Source organism: Mustela lutreola, chromosome 18 (genome assembly GCF_030435805.1).
Source record: "Mustela lutreola isolate mMusLut2 chromosome 18, mMusLut2.pri, whole genome shotgun sequence".
NCBI classification, from domain to species: Eukaryota; Metazoa; Chordata; class Mammalia; order Carnivora; family Mustelidae; genus Mustela; species Mustela lutreola.
Window position 1 is genome coordinate 8,280,691 of NC_081307.1, and position 24,948 is coordinate 8,305,638.

The 24,948-nt window shown below is 38.0% G+C and overlaps 1 protein-coding gene across 1 annotated transcript; it reads right to left on the minus strand.

Moving 5' to 3' along the window:
- Nucleotides 1–334: 334 nt before the first annotated feature.
- On the minus strand, nt 335–24,358 carry DDHD2 (DDHD domain containing 2). Its single transcript, XM_059155986.1, has 18 exons — nt 24,139–24,358; nt 22,447–22,674; nt 21,528–21,718; nt 20,852–20,941; nt 20,190–20,310; nt 18,426–18,515; nt 17,148–17,283; nt 14,103–14,311; nt 13,762–13,829; nt 12,573–12,695; nt 11,126–11,221; nt 9,975–10,103; nt 9,713–9,868; nt 9,341–9,443; nt 9,032–9,202; nt 8,211–8,373; nt 2,986–3,093; nt 335–2,527 (listed from the first exon to the last, which is right to left on the minus strand). The coding sequence occupies exons 2-17, from the start codon at nt 22,664–22,666 to the stop codon at nt 3,012–3,014; spliced, it is 2,148 nt and encodes a 715-aa protein (XP_059011969.1). The 5' UTR covers nt 22,667–22,674; nt 24,139–24,358; the 3' UTR covers nt 335–2,527; nt 2,986–3,011.
- Nucleotides 24,359–24,948: the final 590 nt, after the last annotated feature.

Below are 24,948 nucleotides of genomic sequence, written 5' to 3' on the forward strand. Positions count from 1 at the left end.
TGGATGTTTTTGGTACGTAAAGTATCATTCAAGCGCTGGAAAATTTCCGAAGTAAAACACTGGATTCCCCATCTGACATAAGTGATACAACTAAGCCATAGTAGAGGCTGATATCTGTAAATATTGAATAGTCTCAGTGCTGACTTTGTAATTGCTATGCTTTAAATTCTGAACTACATCTGCCTATGATCATGAAAATACCAGTCAAGGGAAAAGAACTTAAATATTAGTTCTTCACCCCAAACTTCCCTTTTTAATGAGCTTTAATAACATAAAGGGGAAGAAAATGATTACTGTATTCATTTTCTGTATAATGGATCGAACCAGGTAAAAGTAGGCAACTGGCCAATATGGTTTTATTTCAGTATTTCATAAACTTTTAAATAGAATCATGTAAAAAACAAACATTTCAAAAAGTGCAAAATATTAGAAAGCTAATCAGTGCTTTTAATCTTTCCGTGCACACAATCTCTTGCTGAGATAAGCAATACAAATTCTGTAGCGGGGACTATGTATAAAATGATACCCTACAGAGTTTAAAAGTAGGCTTGGTCAAGAGATTGCACATGATACAACCGAAATAGTGCAAATAACACAGCTAAATAAAGAATTTAAATCAAGCTTATTAACCTGTGTACTACACAACCACAATGATACCGTAGGTGGAGAGACGAGATAGGAACTCCTTTATAGTCGCCTGCCCCTCACCATCAGAAAACTTTTCTTAGTACCAACAGTGGTTTATCTAGCTATCCAGGGTTATGCTGTTCATCTTTGGTTATAGGGACTCATTCTTTCTTGCTTATCCTTTGGTTTACTCTTAAGCTATTCTGCTAATATGAAGAATAAATTTAAATTTGAAGACAACAACTTGACAAAAGCTTCTCCTTTAAAATATAATTGAATGCTACTTAATTCTCAGTAACCCTTACTTCAAACTCAGCTTATATAGTAAAGAAAATAAAAGTATTCCATATATCTGACACTTCTTAGTGGCTCAGCATTAGTCTATAAGCAGATGGACAAGTAAAGGCCAGGAATGGATCCTGTACCCAGCCCAGCCCTACCTCTGCCATCTCTAAGGTGACAGTGATTAACCTTCCCTTTCCGTTTCTCTGGAAAGGGATAGAGATCACGGCTGTCACATGGATGGCTTAAGTAAATGTTAAATGCCAATGCACTGGATAACCATGATACATTTACAAAAAAAACCCTTTTTTATAAAAAACAAAACACAGTTTGCCTGCCTATTCCACTTTATAAACAGAGAGGCCTATAGAGTTGGAGGAGAGGGTAAAGGACTATCACAGAGAGAGAACTGCAAGGTCAGTGACAAACTCTGACCAATGAAAAAGAATATACTGCACAGTGGTGAGCAGATGCCCTGGAAAATATCAGTCTATATGCACCCGTCATCTGCAAGGTACATACATCTCACTTCGCATGTTCTGACACGGACTCTGCACTGGCTGCACAGATTTTTCTTTCAGAATAAGAAATATTTCTCCCAGCCGAAGCTACCTGCCCAGCCAACACTACCTGTGCCATGAGGCTATTAAATAAGCTCTCTGGATTATGGGTACCTAAGCAGGCAATGGTGTTTACAAAATGTCTTCAAAGAGGACACACAATACTGCCTTCACTCAAGTGAATATCGTGGTTGACTTGCACAAATTCTATTTCACCTTAAATGTACTACTGTCAAGGCTATGGGATTTCAGGTTTTGTCAGCCCTTATGACTTTGCCCTCAACTTAAGAACAGAAGTTACTATCAAATAACTAAGATGTCATCTAGAGTCTCCCCATTTGAAGCATAATATAAAAGGACAGGTCTAGAATATATAACATCTTTGCTTTATAAAGATGCACCTAATAGGAACTAAACTATCCACTGAAGACTCTGAGAGCAGCTCGAACAGCTGGGAAAACAATGAATAGCATCAGCGAATCCTTGCGGTCAGCTGTCCGCTGCAGAGAGTAAACAATACTGTGTGTGAGCTACACTTCAGGCCTTCACACAGTACTTGTAGGAAACAAACGCTGCTCGAAGGAAGCTGCCCAACTCCACCCCCACTTAGCCTCCAAATGCAGAGAACAGCAATGAGAGATGAGCGCACCCCAAAATGCCTTCTAATCTCCAGAGCCTGCTTACAAACTGAAACATTTTCTAAAGATAAGTAATAATTTCCTAGAAAAATTTCTACCAAGCCAAAATAAATAAAACTCAAAAAAGACTTCATACTATCTCAAATAATAAGCAATAGAGGATGGCCCTTCTCATCCAGAATTAAAGATGCAAACAAACCCCACTATGAAGAGTGGCAAGTGCTTCTATGAAGCCAGTGGTAAAAAGTAATAGGGTCTTCCCTTTGCTTTTTCTCTCACTTCTGAGATAACAAGATTATCTTCCAAAGACCCCAGTGGTAAGTAAGTGACAGGCAACATGCAGGAATGACACGGCTGAGGAGAGGGAAACTGCAGCAACAAGCAGGCGGATTTTCTGGGGGAGGATCCTTCAGTGTCCGTCTAGGGAAGAGTGGAACAGAGGTCACGATGCAGTCACAACTGGAAGGCGACCAGGCAGAATTCGGGAGTCTAATGCATGAACTTTCTATTAAACATCTAAGAAGCTGAGGAACTTATATCTCAGGATGGGCTCTTCGTCATTAAAATTGTAACTGTTGCCGTGGTAACTTAAATGATAAGAACTATTTAGATTCTGAGTTTAGATCCTAAAAAAGTGACAGGTGTTACTGGACTAAGTCACCAGCAAACACACACACACACACACTCTTCGTCTAAATGGGCTATTGCACTTATTCCTCAGCAATTTTAACCAGAGTCCCTCTAAAAATGAACAATAACCTAGATCTTGGTGACAGGCAACAGAAAAGTACGTTTATAAAGAGCTCAAGCCTACACTGTTCCTCATAACATGTCAGTATGTAGGAACTATGCTGCATACATGACATTTAAAAACTTACATTAAGCAGCCATATATGGTTCATTTTTACTGTAAAGGCTGATCAAGGAAGATGCCCTGGGTTTGGTAGATTTCTTTGAGGACCAGCAATACCGTATCTTCAGACTCCCTGTAAAGAGAAAAACTTAAGTTGTAAGAAGAAACTAACGTTTATACTAGATGCTTTACATATATTCTCTCATGTAATCTACACAACCACCTTACAAGTTCATTTTTCTCAAAAGTTCATTTTACAGTGGAGTATTACTTAGCCATAAAGAACAATGAAATCTTGCCATTTGCCATAGTGTGGATCGACCTAGAGGATGCTAAGTGAAGTAAGAGACAAAAGCCGTAAGATTTCACGTATATGTGGAAGTTAAAAAACAAAACAAATGAACAAAAACCAGACTCATATACATACAAAGAACAACGTGGTTGCCAGAAGGGAGAGGGGTGGGGGGATGGATGAAATAGATGAAGGGGATTAAGGGGTACAAATTTCAAGTTATAAAATGAGTAAGTCATGGAGATGAAAAGTATACCACAGGGAATATAGTTGATAATATTGTAATAATGTATGGCGGCTACCCTTATGGTGAGCACTGAATTGTCCAATTCACTAGCAGTAATTCACCTGAAACTAATATAAAATTGTATATCAACCACAATTTTTTTTAAAAAGTCTAGCATCATGTCTGGTAATACAAAAAAAGCTAGTAGTAAATAACCAGCCAAGAACTGTTCCCTTTCCACAGAACGTCTTCTTGGAATAATATGGAAGAGCCATCCAGCTGGTCACCTTAATTTTTTAAGGTGACCAACTGGACCAATTTACCTTTTTAAAAATATATAGGGGCACCTGGGTGGCTCAGTGGGTTAAGCCTCTGCCTTCAGCTCAGGTCATGATCTCAGGGTCCTGGGATCGAGCTCTGCATCTGGTTCTCTGCTCAACGGGAAGCCTGCTTCACCCCCACTCTCTGTCTGCCTCTCTGCCTACTTGTGATCTCTCTCTGTCAAATAAATAAATAAAATCTTAAAAAAAAAAAGTATAATCGTATAGTTCATAATCAAGATCTAAAAGAGTGTTATAATGAAGTTTCACTACCACCTCTGTTAACCACTAGTTCCCATCTTCTGACAATCAAGTTACCAGTTCCTTATGTATCTTCCAGATACCATTCTGTGTGTGCCCAAGCAATTACTTATATCTAGTTCATAAAGAAATTTGATTAACATCATGAAGGACTGCCTTAAGGATATATAGCAAACATTTCTCTAGATCTGTGGTTTAACATTTTTTGAATCATGTATCTACTTGAGAATCTAATGAAACCAATGGATTTCTCCCCAGAAAAGACTATATATACATATATATATATATATATATATATATATATATATGTATATATATTTTTTTTTTTTGGGGGGGATATATTTTTCCAAAATATAAGTAAAGTTTCATTGGATTCATATGCTTTTTCTATCCCCCAGAAATCCCATACACAGACTTAAGGTTAAATTCCTATGCCAGTCAAGGGGTATTAGCTAAACAAGATATTCAAATGGTGTGATCCTGGTGCATAAATAAATGGATCAAGAGAAAAGAAGTTCAGAAATAGTCCTAAATCTATATAGGAATTTAATAAAGTGAGACTCTCAAATCCACTAACGGTGTTGTGACAAATGGAGAGGCATCTGGAAAATGACCTGAGCTGATCTATACCTGTCCCTGGAATAAATCCAAAGTGAATCAAACATTCACATGTAAAAATGAAACCATAAAATATCATAATAAACTGTGGTAAGGCATTCTTCAGAGGATAAGGAAGATCTAAGTATGACACATTCTAGAAGCCAGAAAGGAAAAATCAATATGACCACATAAAAATCAATCTTTTCAATTGTCAAAGACAAACTGGGGAAAAGGCATTTGCAACTCGTCACAGACTGATCAACAATAAAAAAACATTTCAATATAAAAGAGAATAAAGAATATAGAAAACTCCCAGAAAAGGAAACAAAAATGGTCCTGAAATATATGTCAAGATGCTCAATCTTATTCATAACTGGAGGAATGCAATTTCTTTTTTTTTTAAGTAAAAGGCAAAAGATTGATCTGATCTGAAGAGAGAAAGGAGCATACAAGGCGTGCAACTTAAAAACTATAGTGTGGGGTGCCTAGATGGCTTAGTAGGTTGGCCATCTGCCTTCAGCTTAGGTCATGATTCAGGGTCCTCGGATTGAGCCCCACATCGGGCTCCCTGCTTGGTGGGGAGCCTGCTTCTTCCTCTCTTCCTTCTCCTTCCCCTTGCTCACATGCTCATGTGGTCTCTCATGAATAAATAAGCAGAATTCAAAAAAACCCTATAGTACGCAAAATACATACACTGAAAACTACAAAACATTGCTAAGGGAAATTAAAGACCAAAATACAGAGAGATACTGTGTTTGTGGATCAGAAGACTCAGCATTATTCAGATGTCAATTCTCCCCAAATTCATCTGTAGACAAAATATCTGCAATCACAACCAGAATCTCAGAAACCCACTAGTTCAAAGGGATTCATGTATCCCGATTTTTTTTTTTTAAGATTTTATTTACTTATTTGACAGAGACCAAAACCGGGGGTGGGGGGCAGAGAGAAGGAAAGGGGAAAGCAGACTCCCTGCTGAGCAAGGGACCAAGGACTCCCTGCTGACCAAGCCCAATGCTAGGCTCAATCCCAGGACCCAGAGATCATGACCTGAGCTAGAGGGAGAGGCTCAACCAACAAAGCCACGAAGGTGCCCCCCAATTTTTTTAAAGATTGATTTATTTGAAGGTTGCCTGGGTGGCTCAGTCGGTTTAAGCCTTTGCCTTCGGCTCAGGTCATGATCGCAGGGTCCTGGGATCAAGCCCAAATTAGGTTCTCTGCTCAGCAGGGAGCCTGTTTCCTTCTCCCTCTCTCTCTCTCTGCCTGCCTCTCTGCCTACTTGTGATCTCTCTGTCAAATAAATAAATAAAATCTTTAAAAAAAAAAAGATTTATTTACTTGAGAGAGCAAGGAAGTATAGGGAGGAGGGGCTTAGGGAGAGAGAGGGTGAGTCTCCAGAAGACTTTGCACTGTGCACAGAACCCAACATGGGGCTTAATCCCACCACCCCGAGATCACAACCCAAGCCAAAACCAAGAACTGGGCACTCAACTAACTGTGCCACTGAGGACCCCAATGTTTATAGCAGCATTATCAACAGCAGCCAAATTATGAAAACAGCCCAAGTGTCCATCGATAGATGAATGGATAGAGATAGGTGGTATATACACACAGCGTGATACCAGTCAGCCACAAATAAGAATGAAGTCTTGCCACTTGCAATGACAAGGATGGAGCTAGAGAGTATTATGCCAAGTGAAATAAGTCAGAGAAAGACAAATACTATATGATTTCACTCCTATGTGGAATTTAAGAAATCAAATAAATGAGCAAAGAAAAAAAAAAGACATAAACCAAGAAATAGACTCTTAACTATAGAGAACAAACTGATGGTTACCAGAGGGTTGGTACATAAGGGGAAGAGTTAAATAGGTGATGCGGATTACGGAGTGCACTTGTGATGAGCACCAGCTATCTGGAAGTACTGAAGCACTAAATTGTACATATGAAACTAATATTACACTATATATTAACTAACTGAAATTTAAATAAAAACTTAAAAAAACAAGGCACCTGGGTGGTTCAGTTGGTTAGGCATCTGCCTTTGGCTGAGGTCATCATCTCAGGGTCCTAGGATTGAGCCCAGACCTGGAATTGTCCTGGGATCCAGCCCCATGTAGGGTTTCCTGCTTAGCAAGGAGTCTGCTTCTCCTTCTCCCTCCCTCCCTCTTTTTCTCTCCTCCCCTCTCCCCTGCTCACGCTCTCATGGTCTCTTTCTCAAATGAATGAATTTAAAAAACATTTAGAAAGTAAAATATAATAAAAACTTTTTAAAAATTAAATAAAGAATCACAATTTAAGTGGCTCAGTCAGTTAAGCATCTGCGTTCAGCTCAGATCATGATCCCAGGATCCTGGGATCAAGTCCCACATCGGGCTCCTTGCTCAGCAAGGAGTTGTCTTCTTCCTCTGCCTCCTGCTCTCTCTGCTTGTTCTCTAACAAATAAATAAATAAAATCTTAAAAGAAAACCTAAAAGCATGCATTTCTGAAGCCTTATTACCCATCCATCTTATTTTCCTAGCTATCTTTTTCTTTAGTTTCAATTTATTTGCTGATTATGTTCTTTTCTGTTATAATGTATGAATTTCAATAAGCATTAGTAATCCATTCTATAACCCATCAGATCATTATATTTAATAATGATTAATTCTGTTGAATAAGTTGTGGGGATTTTTTTTTTTTTTAAGATTTTATTTATTTATTTGACAGAGAAATCACAAGTAGATGGAGAGGCAGGCAGAGAGAGAGAGAGAAGGAAGCAGGCTCCCTGCTGAGCAGAGAGCCCGATGTGGGACTCAATCCCAGGACCCTGAGATCATGACCTGAGCCGAAGGCAGCGGCTTAACCCACTGAGCCACCCAAGTGTCCAGTTGTGGGGATTTAATGTACAACATGGTACTAGAATTAATAATACCGTATCATATACTTGGAAGTTGCTAAGAGAGTAATTCTTAAATGTTCTCATCACACACAGTGTGTGTGTACACAGAGTAATTATGTAAAGTGATGGAGGTGTTAATCATTTCACAATATATACATGTATCAAATCATGTTGAACATCTTATACAATGTGTAAATTATATCAATAAATCTGGAAGAAACATTTAAATATTAAAAGTATAAACTTAAAATGAAAATAATAAATTCTGATCTAGCTATTGTAAATACTTTCAAATGAGTTTACAATACTTTTAGCAACAGTAATGTATTTGTTCCAGTTCAATAATATGTACCCTTCCTTTCCCCCACCAATGACCAAAAGACACCACTTTTAAAACTAAACTAGCTGAACTCATGGTTGCTGACATCATCAGCCCATGCTCTACCCAACTGCAAAGTAAAAAAACAATGTGTTTAAATCAGATTTATTTAAATGATATAATTGTGTTATTTTATAACTGTCTAAAAGTGAAATCACTCTAATCCCAAATGTACACTAGCCTACCCTTCCTTTCCTATATCTATCAAACAGCTTTGAAACAATTAGACCCCTCCCCAAAAAAAGAAAGAAAAGAAACAACACCCAGAAACAAAAACAAACTTCACTTACCAATAGCATAGATGGCTTTGTAAAGCAAATAAATATTCATTAAAACTTTCAATGGGCTTCTCTTGTAGCACATAGTCAATGCGCTGGCCTCCATTCAGCATTCCCACATTGATGGGTGGGACTTCTTCTTTAACTGTCACAGGGGTCTCTTCTGTGTTAACATCTGGACATAGAAGACCCATAATAACAATCTAAAAGCTTCTGGCCATCCAAGGTTGTCCGTACTTCCCTTCAGACTACCAAGGTTATAGCAGGGTGAGGTATTCTCTGCTCAGAAAGCACCTTCCTCCTCAGAAGCCCCTTAAAGCTTCTCCTCAAGGCATACTGACTTGTTCAATCCCATTTCTTTCCCGTACCTCTGACAGCTAATTCATTTGCCTCTGGTTTATAAACTAAATAGAAGGATAGAAATCTTTAATATTTGAAAATTAAAGCAAAAAGAATGCAACATTAACTGTGAAATTAAGAGGAGAGCATACTAGCTAGTGCCGAGCCAGGAAAATAAAACCGACCAATGAATACAGGACATTGCCCTATGAAAGCAAGGTGCTTCACAGAGGAGGCTCCTAACCTCACTTCCAAAGTTCCCAAGTAAGGGATGTCTTTTAAAGCCTCTGTACCAGATATTCAGCTACTCTTGACATTTTTCCTCACAAATAATGTTTTTCCATAATTTGTGGCTCTTAGATCATAGAAAAGACTAGCCGAGGGGAAGGCTCACTAGGGCTCATAGTATTGGTTCTATACCATGAGTAAGAAATACACACTATGGACTCTTATCAGACCTAATGAAGGAAATCAAAGTGTACAGTATCACTGACCACTCAGCTTCTCTGAACTTGATTCAGATTCTGCTTCAGTTTCTTCTGTAGTTTCTGAAGCCTGTAAGGCAGGGTATGGAGCTCTGGTGAAAGACTTCCAGGCCATCCGCAGTGAACCTAGCAAGTTGTTCTTAAGGTCCATACTCATCCTGGTCAAACCCTCTCTCAATTCTGAAACATATTTGAATAAAGAACATTAAATGGTTTACAAACAGTTCAGCGTCCAACACAGTTAAACAAAGTGAATGAGGTCCAGTCAGTCTGCACTGACCAGACATCTAGAATTAAAAGTTCTGCACTCAGACTTACCCAAGTGCATTCGCTTCCTGCCCTTATGATGTGGGATTAGCATTGGCTCAAATTCCACTCCTGGAACCACCATCGGTTCAATCCTATAGGCCACGGGATCAAACTACATAGGAAAAATAATAACTACAGATACCTCTGCTGAAGAAAGACCGCCTTAGGAACTGTGTATCAGGCAAGAATAATCATAAACTCATAAAAAAACAAAAACTTCAGTAGTTTTGCCCCATCACTTTCAGATTCACACTATTGTAAATTGTCTCATTACCATAAAATAGTATAGAAAAAAGCAAATCAACACAACAGGAAAGTATATGTTCTTTATCAATAAGCTCTAATATTCAGGTGAAAAGACAAGAGCTGTCCAATGCTTACAGGGTGATAGATATTGAAAAAACCTTTGCATGTTGGAAATTTATAGTTGGGATCGATTCTTTTTAGTCCTCGGACAGTAAGGAACATTCCAATGGGAGATCCAAAGGCAAAGAATATTTCTGGTTTGTAGATGAGCCGGGGGTATTTTACAGACACCTGGAAAAAAAGATAAAAAAGTATCTCTCACTGATAACAAGTGACCTCTGTTCCTACCATACCAATGGCACGCAATGAAATGACTCAAGATAATTAGTATTGTTACCTGCCCAATGCCAACATCCAGATAGTCACCATTTCCAGTAGCGTTGGTTTTACTGCAGAAGCCTGGTTCTTTGAGGATGTCAGATATGGTCACCCCTGAAGCTGGCTGCAGGGTTGGTCTATTAATACCCTAAAGAATAAAATAATTCTATGGAGCTGTTATGTTGTAAAAATATCCAAAGAAATACACAGTCTGAAAGGATACTTAGGAAAGTTTTGAATAATTCTAGGAAGAGTCTCAGAAAACAGATAAAGCTGATGAAAACAAAAGTTGTCCTAAGTGATGAACGGACATCCTTACATGCTCTAAATCAGTGAACAAAGCTATCTGGGCAGCAGCTGAAACTTTAGGCATCCATTATGAGAGAAACAACAGCAGAGCATGATAAAAGAGGAACACCGAGGGCCGCTAAGGGTTTCAATGAAGCACAACTCCCTTTTAAGTAGAATGTCTCTATGGGTATACAAAATGATAGAGATACTGGGCCACGAACTCGGCCTTAAATAAGAACTAAGCAATCTGCTACAAAGTTGAAAAATAACTGCTAAGATATGGAAAGGAATTTAGTGGGTGAAAAAACTAAATGTAAAAGTACTATTACAACATGGATAAACCTCAAATTCATTATTCTAAAGCAAAAGAAGCCAGTCACAAAAAGCCACACACTGTATAATTCCATTTAGATGAAATATCCAGAACAACAAAATCCACCATGACAGAAAATAGACCAGTGGTTCACAGGAGAGGGGAATGGGGAGTGACTGCTAATGAGTATGGGGTTTCTTTTTAGGGTGATGTAAAAGTTCTCAAATTAGATAGTGGTAATCATGACACACCTCTGCAAATACACTAAAAATAACTGAATTGTATACTTTAAAAGGGTCAATTTTATGGTATGTGATATGAATTATATTTCAATAAAGTGATTATGGAATTTTTAAAAATGGAATGGTGGGAAGACTCCAAGGGAGACAAGACTTCTGAAGCTAGTAACATTTTTTAAGGATATCAATTAAGAAAATGTGTTTAATTTCTAAGGAGAGCCAAAGATCAGTTAACAAAGTTGCTTAGCTGCCTAACCACATCACAAAGCACGAGGATATAAGGATGTCAAAAACCATTTAATCCTACAAGCTATATTAAACACATACCATTAAATTTTTTCTGGTCCTAAAGTAGTGTAATATCTTCTTTCTTGGTCCTAAGGGAATTCCCATTTCTTGAAGATCTTTGTCAGTACATAAAGCCTAGGTACAGAAAATCAAATATCCTTATTTCTAGGCAAAATAAAAAAGAATTAAATATCCTGTTCTCTGAGAGGAATGAGACCCAAGCACTACTATTCTTTTTTATATTAATAGGGGTCCCTATTGGTACACCATTAATAATTTTGAGGGGAAAAAAGTACTTTATTCATAAAAGCCTAAAGAAGAATAAAAGGTATCAGTACTATAGTATCAATACTACAGTAATACAGATTACATTGTATTATTATACATATACACGTATTTAAAACACCCTACAGAAGTGGGTATCTACCTACATGACAAAAGAACATTCCTTGATTTCCACGCGTAGATGTCATAGTCCTGAGAAAGATTCTGTCCCTATTCATGGACATAAGCAGTAAGAACATACAGCAAACACTGAGCATGAAACAAACTAAACAATCAAGATCTCAGCTTAGGTGCTACTCACCTGATAAGGTTAAGTCTTCCTTCACCCTTCCAGACTACTAGTCTTATTATATATTCTTAATACTACTATGTACTTTTCCAACTTAGAACTTACCACTATTGTAATTAATTATGTTTATTTAATATGTGTCTTCCCCACTAAGCCATAAACACAATGTTTATGTTTATATAAGATGTTTATGGTTTACCTAATACCTTACTGACCACTCTATCTCTAGTCAAGTATATGGTAGAGCATGCCTGCTCATATTAAGCATTCACTAAATACCTATTAAATGAATGAATGTATTGCAAGCCTGAAAAAAAAGAAAAAAAAAAGTGGCAGAAAACCAAAAACAAATAAGCAAATAGCCACAGTACGGCTCTTGAAGTATTAGAGAAAATAAGCTGGAATGATAAGTGGTCATTCATTCTTACTCTGTTTTCTGAGCTATGTTATTTTTTAGTCTTTGCTCTATCACTGTATGTTTGTCAATATGGCTCCTCTGAACTTTGGTCTCCAACAAAGCAAAGATCACTTTATAAGATAAAAAACACATAAATAATGCTAAAGGACATTACTAATGATAACAGAGTTTTTATGACTAAAATGCTTCTGAAGGGCAGGCTCTTAGTCAGCACTAAGATGAAGATAAACCTAAAAATATTAAAAATGGTATAAGCATGAAGTTTTTTTGTTTGTTTTTTTAAATATTTTATTTATTTATTTGACAGAGAGAGAACACAAGTAGGCAGAGAGGCAGGCAGAGAGAGAGGAGGAAGCAGACTCCCCGCTGAGTAGAGAGACCGATGCAGAACTCGATCCCAGGACCCTGAGATCATGACCTGAGCCAAAGGCAGCGGCTTAACCCACTGAGCCACCCAGGCGCCCCTAGCATGAAGTTTTAAAAGATTATTTTACCAGCGCTTCCTTATCTACTTTCTCCTTCTCAAAGAGATTATAGAATTCAGAGAGTTGAAGTTTCTTCAAATCTTCCTCTAGCGTCAGTGTGTCTCCTTCATCCATGACAATATTTGGTGCATCCTAAAAATTAAATTATAAAGCTCATATTCTCTAAATTCATTTAGACGGTCCTTTATTAGTACTACTAGCAATAAAAATAATGTACTATATAAGAGTTCTATATAAAGATATACATAATTTTAAATAAATTGTAATTTGTACAAAATATAAATTAAGTAATCTCTAAGTATGCAACTTTGGTTGAAACAATGTTTTTAAATGAATGCATGAATGATTATCAAAGTGTTCTTCATTACCAAAACATTCATTGAGTTCTTATTACAGAAAGAGCATTTAAGACATAAAACAATCTAAAATAAAGCCCGTCTTGGAAGAACTCACAGTCCAACAACAGAAATAAGACACTTATATAAAAAGAGAAAACATACAAGATGGTATATGCTAAATACTAATTCAAAACTATAATGTGTCACAGGACTTTGTTTTACAGATGCTTTGTTTTAAAGATTTTATTTTATTTATTTATTTATGTGAGAGAGTGAAAGAGCACAAGCAGGGCGAGTGGAGGAGGGAGACAGAAGCAGACTCCCCGCTGAGCAGAGAACCAGACTCAGGGCTTGATCCCAAGACCCTGGGATCATGACGGGAGCCAAAGGCAGGCATTTAACTGACTGAGCCACCCAGGCACCCTACAAAAGATGTTTAAACACCAAGTCCCCCCACTGCTTTCAAAGGGAATTTCTACAAATTATATCATTTTGTGTCCAATTCATTCTTCATTTCCTTATATGTAAACTCCCTTTCAGTTCAATGATTCTATAATTGAACTGATTATAGATGATTCTATAATTCTAATAACAGAAGAGAAGTACATATTTATAATGGAAAATAAGATATCTATAGTTATTTTAGAATGTGGAAAATATTTGTGGAAGCTTATGACTATCTTGCTTCTGTCATCCAAGAAGATACCAAGAGATAAGTCTATTAAAATTAAAATAAATGTAAAATTAATGTGTTATGGTATGGGACTAAACTAAGCAAAAAGACAAAAAAGTACGTCTAAAATCTAAAAATCCGCCCAAAGAAATGGTATAAGAGAAGTATATCTGTATATCTAAATTACCTTTTCACTGTCCATATCCCCCAAAGAATCTTTCTGATTTGTTAGTATATCAAATAGTATAAGTGAACCTAAAACAGAAGAAAGAAGGGACAATTTCTAAGTATTGGCACTACACAGCTTTTATACAAGAAGTATTAAGCCAATTACCCATGTAGCAAAATCTATGAAGCAGAAAGTTTTTCTTTCCAATCCACCACCACCCCCTTCCAACCCCTTCCAAATTCTTCATCACAGACCAGTTCTAGACCTCTAAATGTGATATAGGTAAGACACTGTACTTCAAAAACAGGTGTCCTTAATATGTGATAGTCCTCTCTGATCACAGAGAATTCATTTGTTACCTAAACTATGACCAGCAATGGATACACCCCCTTTGAAATCAGGGTTCCTCTGAAGAAAAAGTGTATATATTCGGTTCATTTCAGAAGCAACTGTGTCCACGATAGTCTGACAGTAGGTGGGGCTATTATAGAAGAAGACATCCAGAATTGTGTCATTGGTGAAGTGCCTTAGGCGGTTAATGCTGGGCAGAGTTATTCGCTGCAGATCTCTGGGGGGGGGGGGGGGGGGGGAGAAAAAAAAATATATATATGTATACACACACACACACACACATATATATTTTAAGCAGAAAAACCTAATACATTCTATAACGTCCTCTAAGTTATTATCCAGCTTAGCCTTCAAGCTTAGACTTAGATATTTAAAGATACAAGAGATAATATCTATTAATAGGAAACACAAAGGACTCAGAGACATGTTTAATTAAGTCAAAACGATGTGATCAGCAAAAGTCAGTAAGAATCTCTACAAGACAACTTCTTTAATACACAAATTACAAGGAGATAAGAGATGGAAAGGTAATCAAGAGATTAAAAGAGACTTAAAAAAGACAAATCAACAACGGGCTCCCAGGTGGCTCAGTCAGTTTAGCTTCGCCTTCGGCTCAGGTCATGATCCCAGGGCCCTAGGATCAAGGCCCAAGTCGGGCTCCTTGCTCAGTAGGGAGTCTGCTTCTTCCTCTACCTCCCTGTCTCCCTGCTTGTGTTTGATCTCTCTCTCTCTCTGTGTCAAATAAATAAATAAAATCTTTAGCCAAAATAAATAAATTGTGTATGTATAAAATCACATTTACTAGACAACTGGAAACTTAAACACTGTATATGTGCTGATATTAAGAACTTTTTAGGGGTACCTGGGTGCTCAGCAGGCAGTCTGCTTGTCTCTCCAACCTTCTGTCCCTCCCCCTGCTCATGCATGCTCTCTCAAATAAATAAATAAGTAAATAAATCTTTTAAAAAAATAATTTTTTTAGGTCTGTAATGGTGTTATGGTTAATATATTTTTAAAGGTCCTTTCCGCCATCAACAGATGAATGGATAAAGATGTGGTATAGATATACACGTGGTATAGATATACATGTGGTATAGATATAGGAATACTATGCAGCCATCAACCCCCCCCCCCAAATCTTGCCATTTGCAATGATGTGGATGGAACTAGAGGATATTATGCTAAGTGAAATAAGTCAATCAGAGAAAAACAATTATCATATGATCTCTCTGATATAATTAATTTGAGAGGCAGGGCGGGGGTCATGGGAGGAAGGGAGGGAAAAACGAAACAAGATGGGACCCAGCAGGGAGACAAACCATAAGAGACTCTTAATCTCAGGAAACAAATTGAGGGTTGCTGGGGCGGAGGGAGGTGGGAGGGATAGAGTGGCTGGGTGATGGTCACTGGGGAGGGTATGTGCTATGATGAGTGCTGTGAGCTGTGTAAGACTGATGATTCACAGACCTGTACCCCTGAATAAAAACAATACATTAGGGCGCCTGGGTGGCTCAGTGGGTTAAGCCGCTGTCTTCGGCTCAGGTCATGATCTCAGGGTCCTGGGATCGAGTCCCGCATCGGGCTCTCTGCTCGGCAGGGAGCCTGCTTCCTCCTCTCTCTCTCTCTGCCTGCCTCTCTGCCTACTTGTGATGTCTCTCTGTCAAATAAATAAAATAAAAAATCTTTAAAAAAATACATTATATGTTAATTAAAAAATAAATAAAAGTCCTTTCCAATATACAAACATACATTTACAGATGAAATGATATAATAAAATTTGGTTCAAAAATGATATGGTGGAGGGATGGGCAGTAGACAGAGGTTGAAAAATAATGGATAGAGCAGAACTGGCCATGTGTTGAGGTTTGTTTGCCCTGGGTAATCATAATCTGTATATGAAGATTCATTATATAAGCTATTTTTGTATACAAAATTCTCTGTAATAAAGAATTTTTAAAGACAGAAAATACAAGATGATTTTTCTAGAATTCTCAGCATTAAGGTTTTTTGATCACAAGTCAAATGATAAATGGATCAGCTCCCTTTCTCAATGCGGAATTTCTGAAAGCTGAAAGAGAGACTACCAGATGCCAAAGGCAAACAGAATATCTCAAAAAGAAAAACCATGCTGATATTATCCAAATCAACTTCCAATTAAAGCTTTCTCAAAATACCCAGAAAGAGTCCTCAAAGATTCAACAGCTTCTGTAGTTTAGGGAGCAATTTGCCCTTAGGAACCTCTTAGCATCAGCTCAAACCTGAAGAATGTGAACTCTATCTAGTAAAAGCAACACCATACTACAACATCTGGCATATGGAATATGCTCAAATCATACGGTATTAAGAACTGAGAGACACAGAATCAGAAAAGCCATTTCCAAGACCAACATGGAAATAATACTGACTACTTCCTTTATCTTCCAGAAAAGCATTTGCCATTCTATCCTACAACTATATTATGAACACACTTCTTTCTGGAGAGCCTACAGCTCTCTGAAATATCCTTAATATAAGGCAAACTTCTCTGACATTACCATAAAATGAACAAACAAAACAGGGTTTGTGATTTAAGAAAGCCATCACTTAAAAGTTGTATGAATTATAACTTGGATTATAAATGCTAATAACTTAATGTTCAGGAATTTCCTTTTTTTCCCCCAACATGGAAATATTATCTAAATATGATCACAAAAGGAATGACAAAATACTCTGTACATCTGGAGGTAGGCTGGCTTTGACATCTAAAGATGAAAATGCTTATACACTATAGGAATAAAGCAATGTTTGGTCTTAATGCTAAAGAAATAATAATAGCTATAATAGAAATACTAATAAGCTAGTAAGACATACTGTAAAATACACACAGTTCTTTACTCCTAACCAGGTCAGCATTTAATAATGTATCTCTAAGAAAAGACACAGAAGTACAAAAAACTTCTCATTGAACAAATTTTTATATAATTAGCTATAGCAGAAATATCCCAACCATATCAATGATCAGAAAATGCATTACAATCTTAGTTAACAACTCAAAGACATAAGATGTTACTCACACATCCACACCAGTAGAATGCAAAGGACTATGCCAGTTGACTGGAAGAAATTCTACCCTTCCAATCTGCTGATTTTCTTGGGCTTTCTTAAAATGTGTCTGCAGCAGGTTCAAGGAAACACTGCGAAAATCGTTAACTGGAAAAGACATTAACATATGCATACCAGGGAAGCAATGAATTCAGAGAATAAGGATGTAATAGATCACATAACTATGCTCTCTCTGTTTGCTTAGAACACGTATTTACTTGAGTGAAAAACAGCAAAGTGGTATTCAGGAAATATCAGTGCACAAAAGCTATTCCCTTAACACAGAACATTATTTTACTATACAAAACACTTTATCTAAAGAAAAGTTAACTTCAAAACTTCTGTGTCATGGGAACTATTTCAATTTTTAAAAAAACAAAAAAATCACATGACTCTGTCAATGGCCTTACAGTTAGATTCCTAACTAACTTTCTGATTCTTATAAACAACCTCTAACCAATATTTTAGATTTTAAAAAAACCAAAAAACTGCTATTTGAAATTCATACTACAACAGTCTTAACCTTCCAGAAGGTTTCTGCTTAGAAGCATTAACCAGTAGAAGATTCCCAAGTTGGGAGACTCTGAATATGTACTATTAAGTTTTAGAAGACACTACCTTTTAAAATCAACTTATACTAATGACCTAAATATTCTAAGTAGAATATCAAGAGCTTTATCATACTATGGATTACAAAAATGACTTAAGTTTCTGTTATTCATTTAAACTGTATCATCGAGGCACCTAGGCAGCACAGCCATTAAGTGTTTGCCTTCAGCTCAGGTCAAGATCCCAGGGTCCTGGGATCAGGCCCCACATCAGGCTCCCTGCTCAGCGGGAAGCCTGCTTCTCCCTCTTCCATCCCCACCTGTTTTCCCTCTCCTGCTCACGGTCTGTCAAATAAATAAATATTTTAAAAAATTTAAAAAAAAAACTATATCATCTTTTTGGTTCCCTTTAAATTTGGAGTGGTTAGAAAGAGGACCATCACATTCATAAAACAATTTTATAAGGATTAAGGGCTTGTTCATTCAAGAATTATTAGTTAAGATTATAAACTATTAGCCTAAGGAATTCACTAGTACTTTAGGTCTAAGTTAAGAAGCTTTACTACCTTGCCACCTGTCTTTAGCTCTCCAAATCTTATTATGCAGATAAAAGACTAAAAGCAACACTTTATCTCAGCTCACAGGAGCACTGACTAATATTCCCCCTTAAATGATTTAATCTTACATGCTTTGCAAACCTACCACACTGTACAATGCTTCGAAAGCGGAGATCACAAGCTGGTCCAATCCCATGGACTACAAAAACCAAGTGATCTATTTGTAAAGGTTCTCCTGTAAATGATAGTAAAAAGAAAAAACATTTCATATAAATAGTCTTAAACTCTGTTTATAGTCAAATATTCACAAAGAATAAGTTACAAAAATGGGCAAATTAAAATACAAAATCATTTTTTTAAAAGAAGTTATTTATTCATTTGAGAAGTGGGGAGAGGAACAGAGAGAGACAGATAAGCTCAGCAGAGGCTCAATCCTGTAACCCTGAGATCATTACCTAAGCCAAAATCAAGTCAGTCCCTTAACCGACTGAGCCACTCAGGCATCCCAAGCAGATCATTTAAAGGACACAAACAGTCCTATAATTTACTTAGTAAAATAATGATTTTACCATGTTTCTAATTTATCTTGACATAAATCTATAAAAAAATTTTTCAGACTTTAAACTTCTCATTTTGAAATAACTGCAAGCTTACAGAAAACATGAAAGAATTGTATCGACACTCGGGGCACCTGGGTGGCTCAGTGGGTTAAAGCCGCTGCCTTCAGCTCAGGTCATGGTCCCAGGGTCCTGGGATCGAGCCCCGCATTGGGCTTCCTGCTTGGCGGGGAGCCTGCTTCCTCCTCTCTCTCTATCTGCCTGCCTCTCTGCCTACTTGTAATCTGTCTGTCAAACAAATAAATAAAAATTAAAAAAAAAAAAAAAGAATTGTATCGACACTCTCATACACTTTTTATAAATTTGACACTTCAACATTTACATTTGCTTTATTATTTTCTATGTGTGTTTACACACACATTCATTTTCTTGAACCACCTGGAAGCAGGTTGCATCTATTATTAGACTGCATATATCATACCTCTTTAAATACTTAACCCTTTAAATACTTTAATACGTATTTCCTAAGAATATTTTTTTAAATAACCACAGTAATCAAATTCAGGCAACATAACGCTGGTAGAATGCTTTTATCTAATAGTCCATTTTTATCAATTATACCAATAATGTCTGGTGTATATATAAACCTTAAAATTTTAAACTCGTCTTTTAATTTTTTTAAAGTTTTTATTTAAGTGATCTCTCTACCCAATATGGGGCTTGAACTTACAACCCTGAGATCAGGATTCATACAGTCCCCTGACTGAGTCAGACAGGTGCCCCTAAACTCATCTTTTTAAATTATAGTAAGACTAAAACAAGCCATCTCCTCTCAGAGATAAAAAGGAATTTTGTAATCCAGTTAAATATATTGTGAAACCAACCATAAATGGCCCCAGCTAGATAGCAATGGATAACCACTAAAGTTCACTGAAAACATTTTCCTTAGTTCACAATCTTCAACAATAGGAGTTACCAGAATTAATTTTTGACTAATTAATTTTACCAGAATTAATAATTGATTAATTTTAATCAAATAGGCAGAATCACACTTCTTAAAATTAGGACTAAATCAGTTTATTTGTACCAAGTGACTTCTTGATTAGTACTGCCAAATTTTACCCATCCCACAATATATATACTTAGCAACTTTAAAATAGATTTTTACATCTATTAAGATTCTCAGTGACTAAGTTTCAGCTCAGGTTGTGATCTCAGGGTCATGAGCTGGAGCCCCACCTCCAGCTCCACACTCAGTGCAGAATCTCCATGAGATTCTCTCTCCTTCTCCCTCTGCCCCACCTAAGTCATAAACAAGTCCATCAGAAGAAAAAATAAACAATTAACATTACCACAATGAATGTCAACAGAAATGTTCTCAACCCCTCTCTTCACTGTCCTTGGTCGACCCTGTTCAGTGGGTGTTGAACCCCATTCATCGGACCCTGCAACTGGCTGGTAATGCACCATAAGCTTAAATAAAAAAGATCAAAGCAATAAATATATTCTGCATTATAGACATCTCTATTTATACATTCTCAGGGATAGGAACAGGTTTTTCAAGACAGAATACATAGTCAAATCTCAACTAGAGTTTTGATACCCAACTCTGATGGCCTGAAATGAGAACCCTGAAAATACAGTAGGCCAATGTTGTACATATTAAATACCTTATGCCTTTGTCAATTATACCTCAATAAAGCCAAAAAGAAAAAAAATCAGGCTAACAGATCTTTCAATAATACCCTACACATGTAAAATATGCCCACATAATGTGTCAGTGATATTCTTAATTTATAGTGTTGTAATTTTCCCTAAGAAAACTGTTTTGTATAAGGTGAAGAAGGTAAAAAAATGGTGGCACTGGCTACAAGTTTCATAATTGTGAATGCAATGTAAAAATTTCCAAAGGGTATCCTAAATAGAATCGCTATGAAAAAGAAACCAATTAAGCTCTCCGTAGTAATGCAATTAACCTTTAATCCCACATGAAAGAAAGCTTAATTTGCTTTACCTTTGGATTGTGTAATATAATAATTTCTCTGTTAGGAGACTCCAGTTTCTTTTTCCACTCATCCAGAGTTACAGCAAGCATGTATGTCTCCTTAACAGAAAATACATTTCATTAGATTTCTCTAATAGCTTTTCTATTAAAACTGAACTTTTTTTTTACAAGAATACTGCTAGATAAACAATTAGGTAAAAATATCCAACTCTAATGTATCAAATATTTGAAAATTCTTTTAAAATTACAACAGATAATAGTATACAGCAAAAAAATTCCCTCTTATTTTCATCATCTAGACTACAGAAAATCACTATTCATATTCTGATATACTTCTTTCAATAATATTAATGTCTACTCCAATTTAAAGAAAGCAAATTTCAGACTGTTTCCAGCTAGAAAAATAAAAGGCTAAAAGACCAATCCTGTGGTCATAATTTAAATATTATTAACAATGATCACCATTAGGGAAAAATTTTTAACTTAAAGGCATAACACTCTACATAGTATCTTAAAATCTGAAAATAAAAACTACTTTATCTTGAAACTAACAAAAGATATGCTATAAATGGATCCAGATACAACAAACTCTTTCTAGAAATTTCACAAAAACAAGTCACAAGAAAAGACTACTAAATAGAAGAAGAAAAAAATGAAAATAAGTCAAAAGGGCTCAAAGGAATACCTCTAATACTTGGCTGAAGCTCTCTGAGTAGGGAACATACTTATTATCTTTGTCTCCTTTGTAAAACCAGGTACATCGTCTCACTTCTGACGCTAGCTCATCCCAGTATACAGCATACCGCATCCTCTCCCCCAAATGCACATCATATCTGCCCCCATCAGTGGGGACAACTCTCCCATTACAATCTTTTCCTATCAAGGATTGCAAAGGGGGAAAGAAGTACATATATCAAAATAAACCTCCCAAAATACAATTCTGAGTTATACTCTAAATAATGTAACGAGACTTAAGAATGAACATATTCTACTTGCCTAAACATTAAACAAAATGGAATTGATATTTTTTAACTAATTCACAAACCATCAAAACCATTCTTGGCTTTAATGAAACATGAAAAAAATAATACCCAAATACTGTTTTGTTCTTTTTCTGAGACAGTAGTGTCCCATTAAACAAAGTATATAAGGCTTTCTGAATTTTTCCTTGAGGCCAAAAAGTAAATTAACAACCATGACCATCATAATGATAAAAGTTACCAGCATCATTCTTGTTTCATAAAGGAAGAAAAAACAAGTAACAAGTTAGAATTCATTCTTTTGCAATGTGACATGTCTCCATTCTTCATAAAGAAAAACTGAAACATGTTAGAATATAAGAAATAGAATTAGATAACTATGCAGAAATTATATTAAGTACTGTTTTCAAATATAAACCAAATTCTTAAATATTATAATGTGACTGGTTAGTAATATAAAACTTCTATTTCTATATAAATATGCTACAGAAGAGAATGGCCCAAAAAAATGCTACAGAGAAAACTAGAAAAAAATCTAATATTTTTAACAGCACTCAATATAAGAACTATTACAGTAGACTGAGAGAAATAGTCTTAATCTATCAGAAGTCATTTCCATCTTACCAGATCCATATGCCTCTTCCAGCTGCTGTGAATCCTCAGAGTTGAAAGGAATCCATGTCTCCTTAGAATCTATTATTTTACAATAAAACCAATGAGGAGAAACTGGCTCATACAAACTGCCAGTGTCCATGTCTAGCAGCTCAAAGGAACTACATGAGTTTGGTGACGGGGATGGATCTGACTGGGACAATTGTTCCTGGTGTGATTCCACTGATGACATTTCGCTCTCTAAAAGACAAGACACAAGAAAACTATTGGGAAAAATCATTTTTCTTCTATTAAAAGTGAAATTTCTCTCTCTCACACACACACAACTGGTCATTTTAAGGTGTCATTTCTGGAAAAGAAAATCTCAAGGGGCCACATAACTCAATACAGAAATAACATGCAAATTAACAGCTGAATTTGAGGGGAGGTTTAAACAAAATGCTTTTTATAGTCAGTCCAACCACCTTACACTGATTTCCCAATTCTCTTAGAAAACTGCGTGGCTTTAATATAGACAAACCAGGGGGGGCCCTGGATGATTCTGCCAATTAAGCACCTGCGTTTGGCTCAGGTCATGATCTCAAGGCCCTTGGCTCTGGAGCCCTGCACGACACTGGGCTCCCTGCTCAGCGGGGAGTATCCTTCTCCCTCTGCTCCTTCCCCTGCTCCTGCTCTTGCTCACTCTCTCTCTGTATTTCGAATAAATACAAATTTTTAAAAATAAAATTAAAATGACTTAAAAAAAAAAAAAAAAGACAAACCCAGAATCAGAAGAAACACATGGTCAAAAACTTGATTGCAACAAAACATCTTACCCCAATTTCAATCTAAATCTATTACTAAAGGCAAAAAATTTACTCCACCTGTCTTAATAACACCTAGATGTTAGGCTCCAGGCCCCTATCATTACACACTTAAATGCTTATCGGAATCTTAAAATACTGAAAGTAAAACTATTCACTTAAGACCCTGTCACCTTCTATTGATCCTTGAAGTGTACTTAATTAGTGACTAGGGCACAAATTCTGAAAACACGAACCCTAGTTTGAGCCACTGTGCGCACGCGCGCACCCACTCCCACCGTCCAAGTCTCAGGAGAAAAGTAACAAGTGACCTCAAATGCCTCCTTCTCTCAAACACGACTGTGACCTGTGTGGTCCTACCCCTTCAACACTCAGACCACGAGGCAAGGAACACTTCACACACGCGAGTGTACTCAGTTTGAGGGGAATGAGCATTATTGGTATCTCAGCACCGAGAGCAGCGGGATGGCAAACTCCTGGCCTCCTCTGGGCCAACGCTCTCCAGCCTTTCGGCCGCTTCACCTTTCTTCCTGACACCAATTTACCTCCGCCACCTTGGCGCATCCCTCTCCCCCCACAACCCTGGGCCTCCTGCAGCCCAGATATGGGACCTCAGAGCTCGGGGACTTGCCTCCTCCCGCCTGCAGCCCTGCAGAGAGGAGCGGAGCCACCGATGGAACAAGCGCAGTCCGTACTAAGGCAAGCCTGGCCCCTTCACCCGGACCGAGGTCACTTCCCCGCTCCCCGCCACCGTGGTGGTCCACACAGCACCTCTCTTCTCTGCCTCGGGCATCGCGTCCTCCTCCGCCACCGGCATCCCCATCCCGCAATGCCTCCAACCCGCAGCCCAGTGGCCTCCCTCCGCCCAGCCGCCCACCCCAACACGCCGTCGCGGGCTCACCTGACGGCCCCGCTGCCTTTCACACACTCCTGCCCTCGCTGAGGGGGGCACGACATGTCCCCGCGGCGGCCTTTCCCCCGAGCCCAGGCGGGGCGGAGCGCAGCAGGGCGGAGCCTGCGGCCCCGCCAGGCTCGGACCCAACACTGGGCTCCACTGCGCTCCCAGCGGGCGAGCAGCTAGTCGGGCTACGGAGAGCAGAGGTGAGGTGGTGCGGGCCGCGGCGTGGAAACGATGGGTGGGGCAAGGAGGGCCGCAGGAGACTGGCCGGAAGTGTCGCGAGAGGTAGAAGGAATCGCGCGAGATGTGGCTCCTTCCTGCGGGCAGGGAGCCGAAGCGCTGGGCGCGCGGGCGGTGCGTGGGGCGTGCCCTCCGCTCCCGGATGACGCGCGGGATCTCCGTCTGAGGTCGGAGGTCTTTGAAAGGCGGGGATGGGGGATAAGACGTTGTAGGTGTATGGGAGCATTTTGAGTTTCAGTGAAAGAAAGCTTCTTCAGAATTAACCAGCCCAGCCCCCTCACTTGGTAGACTAGAAAACTAGATGGGAAGAGACGCGCTGACGCTGGTACTACTCTGGCTAACTGTACTAAGGGGCCAGGAGAGATGCCGAGAACCCGAAAGAGACGCAGATGCCACGCCCCTAGCGAGCGATTGGACAATAGGGCGCAAGCCGCAGTTTCCATTTCTGGGTGTAGAGAATGGATACCGTTGGCATTTGAAGAAAAAACAAAACAACAACAACAAAATAAAAAATAAAAAACTTTATCTATGGGGCTTTGCCCCCTCCCGCTTACGTTTCTTAGGATTTCGAGG